Source organism: Hipposideros armiger, unplaced genomic scaffold (assembly GCF_001890085.2).
Source record: "Hipposideros armiger isolate ML-2016 unplaced genomic scaffold, ASM189008v1 scaffold_96, whole genome shotgun sequence".
In the NCBI taxonomy this organism is placed as follows: domain Eukaryota; kingdom Metazoa; phylum Chordata; class Mammalia; order Chiroptera; family Hipposideridae; genus Hipposideros; species Hipposideros armiger.
The window spans coordinates 2,083,017-2,092,916 of NW_017731446.1; the positions used below are offsets into that span (position 1 = coordinate 2,083,017).

The following is a 9,900-nucleotide window of genomic DNA, read 5'->3' on the forward strand; positions in this document are numbered from 1 at the left end:
GCCAAAGGCAAGGCCCACCCCACAGCTGTCTGTAGGAACAAAAGATTGGAAACCACCCAAATGGCCATCAATATGTGTTGAGCAGGCACAGAGACGATACAGTGGAATGCTACGCAGCCCATGGGACCGCGGGAAAGCTCCCTGGGTACTGATAGGAAATTCTATCCTGGAGATAAATAAGTGGGCAAAGCAAGAAGAGGAACAGCATGCATGGCATGCTCCCTATTGTGTAAAAAAGGATGGATGCATTGTGCTTGAACACGCACAGACTATTTTTGGCAGGGCATACAAAACACTGGTTGTGTCACTGCCAGTGGGGAAAGGGACCTGTTGATGGGGATGCGGGGAAGGGGAACTCGTTTTTTCATTATCTGAATGTAATGTGCACATATCACCTTTATACAAATTATTTTCAATTCTAGCAAATGTTTGTAATGTGCTATGTAGACGTTCTAGGAATGGAATGAAAGTATCTCATCAATCAGGGGTTGTCATAACAGAGCCTGATGTGGGCTTAGGGCCAAAGTGATCGCCATCCTTTCCAAGAACAGCTCAATGGTAGCCGGGAAGACCAGAGAGCCTGTGGGTCCATCTGACTCCCTTTGTGAGGGGACCCAGTTCGAAGGACCCTCCACAAGTCCCTTTCCTGTCAGACCCCGGTGGCCTTGAAAGCAGCAGACCAGGATCTGCTGGGCCTGTGCTGCAGGAGAGTGCTCAATAAACTGCAGAATCCTGCGCCCCAGAGGAACTGCCATGGTGCACAGCCCCTCACTGGTGCCAGGAAACTGAACAAGTTACCCCAAATCCGGCCACATCTCCCCAACATTGTCACCATCCCTGTGCGGACCCCCACTACCCACCAGGACTACTTCAGCAGCCTCCTCACTGGTCTAACTCCAGTCTGTTCTCATTAATCTGTCGATACCCAAGTGAGGTCACCCCCTCCTCTGCTCCACATCCTCCCATGGCTCCCACCTACTAGGCCAACAAGGCCCTTCAGACTTGCCCCACTCCTTTTTGCCTCCCTGAATAAATGACCAAATACTCTTATCATTCAGACCCAGGCACCTTAAAGAATGAGGGTGGTGCCTATTAATAACAATGCTGGGACCACAGGTATAAATGGGACATGTCCAGGACAAGCTGTTTGGACAGTGAGTGGTCCCATTTTGAACCTCATCCCCCCAGATGGCCATTTCACTTCCTTCTCTAGCCACGTCGGCTTCTGGAATGTTCCCAGAATAGGTGGAGCATGCTCTTGCCTCAGGATCTTTGAAGTGACTGTTCCCAAGGCCACTCATTACATGCCATGCCACACCCACTTTGGGGTTTCTGTTCAAATGCCACGTCACCAGGCATCCTATCACTGGTCACTCTCCTTCCTCTGCCCTGGCTTTAATTTTCCATCATTTATCATTGCTTTTCTATTACAATTTTATTTGTGTTACCTATTTAATGTCTGTCCTACTAAAACGACATCTCCGTGGAGGCAGGGCCTACGTCTTGATCACTGCTGGATCCAGAATACTGTCTGGCACATAGTAGGTGCTCAATTGACATTAGTTGAGTAAATTAATTATACCCATTTGGTTGATGGGGACACTGAGGCTCAGAGAGGTTCAGGAACTAACCTGGAATTACCCAGATAAAAAGCAACCGTTGGCCAGGTTCCTTTTTACTGATGCTACCCTAGGGACCAGCCACCTGTGTGCCAGGTCCTACGCTGCCCTTCATGAGGTCCCCCAGCATCCCAAACTTCCCTGCATCTCTCATGCGAACAGAGGAGATGCAGAGGTGAGCTGCATTCTTGTCCAAGAATAGTCATGATTCATTCCAGGGTGGGATCCAAAAAAGAATTGCTTGGACGTCTGTTTTGAGTCGGCCACCCCGCTGCCGTCCAGCCAGCACTCAGAGATGTAAATACGTCCTCCGAGTGGGCCAAATCGTTTCCTTTTGACTGCCGGCCAGCCATTTATTGGCGATGGCTCTTCCCTGGAGACTGGTGGAAGCAACAATTATAAAAGAGCCCGTCCGCCCTGAGCATGGGGCCGCACAAGGCTTTCTCCCCCGCCTCCCCCTTCCAGCTGCAAGGGAAGATTGGCTGAGCAGGGCTTGTTTGCAAATATGACTCATTTCTTTGATTCTAATAAAGTCTAATGATACATACTGAGCTCCCAGGGGGCCCTGGAGGAACCAGGGAGGAAGGCATGGCTCCAGCCTGATAGAGGGCATTTGGCCAGAGCTGGCCCCGCCTGTCTTCCAGGGCTGGGGATGGAGCAGGACCCTCGGGACAGAGGTGATCCCAGAGCAGGATGAGCAGGACAAAGCTGACCAGAGGCAGGAGCTCTGCTTCCCCGTTGCAGAGCGACTCAGGTTTAAATGATAAAACCAGCGTATAATGATTGTCTCAAGGGCCCAGGTGGCTTTCACGGGGATCTGATAAAGGGCATTTAACCAGCTCCTGCTGAGAACAGCACTTTAGTGTTGCAGACGGGGTGGGCATGGGGGACCCAGGCCAAGAGATGACCCCACGCATAACCTGAGAGTGGGGTCACCCACGCATGGCACAATGTGGCCTGTGACCATGGATTTGCCCTGGACTTACAGCTGGTGGGGACACAGACACTGGAGGTGATGTCCGAGGTCTGAGGTCGGGGCTGGGGACTCGGCTGTCTTGCTGCCGATGTAACCTTGGGCCAGTCACTTCACCGCTTTGGTCATCAGTGTCCTACCTCATTACCCATGCCCAGAGGCCCTGTCTTAGCCCTTTAACACTCAAGCCAGGCTGTGAGGTGTTGGGACCACGCTATCTCCAAGTTCTGGAGAGGCAAAGTGACTGCACTGTGGTCATGCAGCTGGGACATGTGGGAGACAGAGTCAGCCTCCCCGCTCTAAAGAACGGTAGCATCACCCACTGCTCTCTACGATATCCTCTCGTAAAACTGGTGCAGGGCAGCGATGATCAACAAGGTCCTTCCCTGTCCAGGCCCAGGTGGAAGTCTCAGCTCCCATGGTGCCTCATCTCGACTCCCAGGGCACTTCTGAGCACCCATCAGCATCATTTGCAGAAGGAAAGGACAGCTCAGGGAACCTATATATCTGGTACAGGTAAGAAAAGTGAAGGGAAACAATGGCTGGGATTGGGCTTTAGCTCAAGGGAAATGGACACCAGCCTTTGAGAGATCCTCACTGCTCTGCAGCCCAACAGGGCACCAGCCAGTGATACCTCAATAATATCTCAGCGAGCACTTCTCGATGAAAACCCCGGAGCGAGTCACTGCAGAGCTGGTTGCTATTTTCAGGGGAAATCATATAAGCTAAGTTTTACTCCAAAGAGAACCCAGATTCACTGAGGGCTGAACCCTCTGAGTCCCTGTATACAGTTGGTGCTTAATACAGGTCCCAGCCTTTCTCCCACCAGTGTGTTCCTTAAGCAATGTCCAGAAAACACAGATTCTTTCAATCATATTATCCCCTTTCTCATATACCTTTCATGGTTCCCCCGCCTAGAGAACCAAGCTCACACAGTCTAATATTCGAGCCCTCAGTCCTTCTCCCTGGTCCCATGTATCCTATGCTCTGGCCAAACCAATGACTTGCTGTTCCCAAACACTTGTGTGCTTTTAGGATGCACGGGATGTTCCTTTGACCCACAGTGTCTTTTCTTTCTCCTTTCAGCCTAGTGGGCTCCTACTCATCTCTCAAAGTCAAGCTCACACAGCCCCTCCATTTCCAGATGGGAGAAACAAGGCCAGAGAGGTGTAGTGACTTGCTGCTCCATGCTACACAGCCAAGTGGATACAGACATGCATTAATAAGAAGAATCAGCACTCAGTGAGCACTTACTGTGTTGAAACACTTAATATCCTCTTTGCTATGTGAGATCACAGCATGGGAAAAGCCATGAGGATTCTGAGTTGAGAAATGACATATTTGGATTCACAATTGATTGCAGAGATGCAAGGGTAAGGCGGGGGAGAGCAGTGAGAGGTCTGGGAGAGTGATGATGGGGGTCCCAAGGAGGCGGGGAAGGGGGACTGCAGGGTAAGTGGGGAGGGTAGTCAGACTCTGGATATACTTTAAAGGGAGAGCCAAGAGGACCTGTGAACTGAATGTGGGATTTGAGGTAGAAAGGAGTTTGGGATGATGCCTAGATATTTTCCCTAGGGGCTCTGCAAAAATGACATGAAAGGCCCTACCACAAAGCTCATGAGTCAGTCATTCCATGTTAGTTTTCTTGGTTTCCCCTCTTTCATGCCCAAGAGAAGGGAAAGCTCTTGAAGGCAGGCGGTTAGACCTTTCTCGTCCACGGTGCCTGGCTCAGGGCTGCACTGAGCTGAAGCCCCTGGCCCTGCTCATTGGCTTTCGCCTGTCTGTTCACACGGGCAGCAGGCCTGGTCCTTTTGCCTAAGCCTGCTTTCCATTCTCCTCCTCTACGGACCCCAGTCCTCCACCGGGTTCTAGAAAGAGGGCAAGTTATTTGTGGATGTTCAGATGGGACTCACAGAGCTTTGCTAGAGCCCAGGAGGAGGGCTTGCGAAGGCTGGAGCGGGAAGTGAGCATCAGGCAGGCGGCCAGCACTCTCTGGACTGAGCAAGTCCATCTGGATCATGTGGGGCTTGGGAAGGTGCCTGCAGAACCAGGAAATTTTCAACGATAAACACTGTCTTAATGTCTTCCGGGCCAGGAAAGGGAGGTGAGGCGCTCAGAATGGATATTCTGAAAGGCAGGAGACCTAGAATCCCCCAGTAGGGCCCAGTCTCAGGGAGAAGCAGGGGGTGAGGATTGGACACCCTGAGGACTTCATCGCTCACATGAGCTCCTTCTCACGAACCCTCAGGCCGAAGACGGCAGGGAGACAAGCAAAGATGACGGCCCTTTTGCAAAAGGGGGGACCATATGCGCATTTGGGAGGGGACCATTCTTAGTCCATCTGAAGGCCAAATGCTGCTAGGGAGCAGTTTTACCCACTATGAGGACACTAAATAATAATGGCCCATATTTATTATGCAGGTTCTCAGGGCTGGCCATGCATAATCTCCTTAAGTTAGGGCGGCCCTACAACCTGGGAGGGCAGTACTATGATCTCTCCAGGTACAGGTGAGAACACTGAGGCCCAGAGAAGTAAAGGCACCTGCCCAGGCTAGAAGTGGCAGAGTGAGGGTTCAAACCCAGGCAATCAATCCGTGCCCAAGGCAATGAGGCCTCAGCAGGCGCCCGAGTGGCTGGTTGAGTGCCAGTGTCCTGGGTGTGGCAGGCCCTGGGTGATCAGGCTGTGCCAGGAACAGAGAGCAGACAGGGCTGTGGTCTCGGGCCCCATTCAAGTGAGAAGAATAAGTGCCTGCCTATCATTGTCTGTAAACATAGCTTTCCACAGGGTGGGGAGCTGAGGGAGTGATGAATGTGCTTGTAATGCCCTCTTTGTCTGCAAATGGAAAATATGTACACATATAGAGCCCCGGCCCCAGTCCAAGTAGCCCCAGGGACCCAGGAGCATATACCGAAAGGCCCACATGTCATGACAGGGACATGCACCACTGGAGTGAGGGCTGACCGACCTTGCCTATGATTTCCCAGCTCCAGCCCCAAACAAAGCATGGCTGGGACCAACCAGCAGGCAACTCCCTCATCGGTGAGACTGTTCCTGGGCCAGGTTCTAAGAGCTGGGGAGACACCCTGGAAACAGTGAAGCCACACACAGAAGAGAGGGAATATCTCATGATAATTAGGGGCTATCCCACCTCCTTAACAGCATTCCCCACCCCTGGCTCTCAAGCTCCATGCAAGGTCTTATCTCAGTTATTTCCAGATCAGGGGGTGCTGCACCCAAGTGCTGAGCACCATATCTAATAGCTCATAAAGAATAAGGAAAGCAATGCATGCATATATTTTTGATTGGCCTCCAAGCACTGTGTTAGGACTTCCCCGTATAGTAGCTAAGAGATACCCAAACTTCAAGCCCCTCCACATTCTGCCTTTCTGATGTCTGTCCTGTGTGTATACTCCTGTTTATATTGTGGTCAACTGTAAAAATGTCCATAATTCTCCACTCCTTTCATAAAGAGACAGAACCTATTTCCCCACCTCTTAAATCTGGGTTAGTCTTGTGACTTTCTTTGGCCAAGGGGACATTAATAGAAATGATGCAAGCAGAGGCTTGAAAAGTGCTCCTGCATTGGAACTTTCCCGTTTGTTTTTCTGGAATGCCAAGCTGCCTGTGAATAAGCCCAGACTAGCCAATATGGACCCTGGCACTCCACCCAATAGCCAACTAATCCCCAGAAGAGATACCCTGATGCCCTATAGCTAACCTACCCATGAGGGAGCCCAGCAAAGACCAGAAAAACTGCCCAGCCAAGTTCAGCCCAAGCTGCCAGTCAGCAGAACCTTCAACCAAAGAAACAGTTGCTGTTTAAAGCCACTAAGTTTGGGGATGGTTGTTATACAGCAAAAGCTGACCGCCATATAATTTTCATTCTATGTACTCACCTTGTCACTTGAGTAACTACTTCAGCTTCATATATGCATTTTTCTCTGTGCAATAAGGTTTGATATACTAACTATATTTCTTCTAAAATACATTATGGAAACTGTATCACTTTCAGACAGTATGAGTACATATACCTGCCTTTGGGAAACAATCCTATGGGTGTAGGAATGATTCAGTCCCCTCATTTGACAGTTAAAGAAACTGAGGCTCAGAAAGAGGCAGAGACTTGCCAAAGGTCAAACAGCCCGTAAAATGGCAGAACTGGGATTTGATTCCATGCCTGTCTAAGACCAAAGGCATGGATTTATCTCCTAAGGCGTGCACACCTTCCCCCCACCAACCCTAACTCCATCCCAAGATAGTGACTCCCACATGCCTGGGGGGACGATGAGGAAGTGGGCGGTCCTCCCTGCCCCCACCCAGACCCTCCCTCCTTCCTTAGTGAGGGCAGCCTTACTCCCAGAACTCGGTGACAGGGGACGTGAAGTTGCTGGTGTTGAGGCTCATCCACAGGCTCTTGTTCTTGCGCATAGTGTCCTCCATACAATGGTGTGTGTTCCAGGTGTGGTTGCAGTGTGCCCAGGGTAGCTCCGACTGAAAGGACTGGAACAGGTAGTATGTGGCCCAGGCCAGGATGATGATGTAGTACACGTTCAAGAGGGAAACAATCACGATGGAGGCATAGCCGATGCCTGCAGGGGTGCACAGGGAAGATAAGCATCAGGAAGGAGGCCAGGCCCACCATGTCCACACACTCACATGGAAGGCTGCGGCATCCCCAGGCCTGGGGCCAGAACAGGCCCTTCAACAGCGACCAGCACAGATTTGTAGGATGAATGGAGGCCTGGATACGTGGGTAGGTGAAAGAATGGATGGTTAGATAAATGGGATGCCTGGATGAATCGAAGAATGCATGGAGGGGAATAGATCAATGAATGGATGGACAGATGGATGGTTAGATGGACCGACAGATAGCTGAATGGGTAAATGTTGAATTGATGAATGGACATTCGATGTGTTGGATGGATGGATGGCTTGTGATTGGTTGGAAGGTTAGGTAGACGAATGGATGGGGAGTCTAACTATATTGACTAGTTTAATGAAGAGAGGTTTGATGAATAGATGGATGGATGGATTTAGATGGATAACAATATACAGACACACAACCTCCCATCCTTGCCAATAATCATCATAACAGTATTATCTCATAATGCATATTAGGTACGAGGCATAGAAGACTTAATGTTATAATAATAATAAAGCTCCCATTAATATGGGGCTTACTATGTGTACAAAGCACTTTCACAGGTCATTTTATCCTCATAGTAACACTATGAAGTAAGCATATTATTTCCGTTTTATAGATGAGGAAATTGAGGCACTAAGAGATTGAATGAATTCCCCAAAGTCACAAGAGTTAGCAAGAGGAGGAAGAGGGACTCAAATCCAGACAGAAAGCCTCCTGACTCTCAGTGCTTATCTTCTGCACGATACTGCTAAGCAGCTGCTAGCTCCTCTGTCCTTCAACAACCCAGAGAGGTGGGAACAGCTGGGACGTATTGAGCAGTTACTGGGAGCAGCAGCAGCATACGTCTCATGTACTGGCTGCTACCTTTTGTCAGGCACAGTGCCAAGTGACTTGCATGAGGCTTCAATGTACCTGGCAAACAGCAGGTACTCAATAAAAATGTGCTGAACCGATGAATACCAGACCCCGGGTGACCTTTGTCCCATACTCACCGGAGAACAAGGGGCAGATCTTTTCCCAGCAGGTGATGCCCCCTTCAGAGGTGTACTGGCCTATGATTACCTCCAGGAAAAACACAGGCAGGCCGCCCCCAAACAGGAAAATAAAATATGGTATGAGAAATGCACCTGCGGAGAGAGCAGAGTGGGGTGAGGGTCAGGCTGTGGCTGTCACAGGGGCTCACTCCCAAGCCCTCCCAACCAATGGAATCAAAGAGAATGAGTGAGGGACGTGAGGGGTAAAGGCCAAATTCTTGGACCTGGTTGAAAAGTCTCCAGGCCCTGCCTACCTGGTTCAACTAGCATCTCCTTTCCAGTGTGCCCTCTCACCTTCCTCAAATCTACCAAGTGCTTTCGGCCTCTGAGCCTTTGGTTAAGCTATGCCAACTGCCTGCCTGCCTTCCCCACATCATCCATCTGAATAAGGACTGCCCAGCCCTTAAGACCCATCTCAAATATGACCTCCTTGTTGAAGCCTTTATCTATCTGTCTCCAGGCCTTCCCAAGGCAGGACGCTGGGAAGAACTTGCTAGGAAGGGTACAGTGATCAGAAGCAAAGGGGGTGGGGGGCGCCTCTAGCTGGGAGTGGGAGCCAGGGGAGGAGTGAGGGGCAGAGAGTCAGGATGAGAGTTCCTACCTGGTATACACTAATGGCATCAGCGGGTCCATAAACCCTTTGAAATTGTGGGCAACTTGAGTCTATGTGTATGTGCTTTTCTCTGGGGAGCGTCTAGGACACTCATCAGAGTCCCAAAGGCGCCTGAGACCTACAAAAAGTTAAGAAACCAGGCTCTAAGGCAGAATTTCCCAAAGGTGTTTCTCCTACCATGGGCAGTACGTGGCACGCCTATCTCTGCTGATCTTAGCCTTCAGCAGGCTAAAAAAAAAAACAAAACCAAAACCAAAAACCAAAAAACCCAAACCAACCAGAGACCTTACATTTAAAAAAATATCTTCAATGGGTGATGGTGGTCCAAAATACAAACTTCCAAGTTATAAAATAAATAAGTTCTGAGGACAGAATATACTACATGGTATCTATAGTTAATAATACTTTATTATATTTGAAAGAGGGGAATTTTAAAAGTTCTCATGACAAGACAAAAAAATGTGTAACTGTGAGGTGATATATTAACCAAACTTACTGGGGTAACCATTTAGCATTATGCTGCACACCTGAAACAAATACAAGGTTGTATGTCAATTACACCTCAATTAAAACTAGAAAAGTATTTTAATTAAAAAAAATAAAAATAAGGGCCTGCCAAGTGGTGTGTTGGTTAAGAGTTGGCTTGGGACACCAGCTCTGAACAACAGGCCCCAGGTTCGGATCCCACGAGGGCCAGTGACTATGCACCCTCTACAGCTAAGATGGTGAACAGCAGCTCGACCTGGAGCTGGGCTGCCGTGAGTCACCGGTGACGGCATAGGCTACATTGGGGCTGGCTGGCAGCTGGTGTGCGCTTTTGTGAGCAGCCGTGAGTAGCCGTCCAATGGCTGGCTACCGATCTGCCTCACCCGGGAAAAGCGCAATAAAAATACCAACATGGGCCAGTGAAGCAACGTCCCCTACAACTAGACTGAAGAACAAAAGGACAGCAACTTGTCTGTTCCCCTTCCCCGATTCCCCAACGCTGTTCCCCTCCCCCAATTCCCCAATAAAA

The 9,900-nt window shown here is 49.7% G+C and overlaps 1 protein-coding gene across 4 annotated transcripts in view; it reads right to left on the reverse strand.

Moving 5' to 3' along the window:
- Nucleotides 1–9,900, reverse strand: part of SLC6A6 (solute carrier family 6 member 6) — an 88,755-nt gene that overhangs the window by 36,918 nt on the left and 41,937 nt on the right. For all 4 annotated transcript variants that reach the window (XM_019645981.1, XM_019645982.1, XM_019645984.1 and 1 more), the window contains 2 exons: nt 8,231–8,365; nt 6,948–7,182 (listed from right to left, as the gene is read on the reverse strand). In XM_019645981.1, the coding sequence (XP_019501526.1) occupies nt 6,948–7,182; nt 8,231–8,365 (370 nt within the window). The remainder of the gene's footprint in view (nt 1–6,947; nt 7,183–8,230; nt 8,366–9,900) is intronic.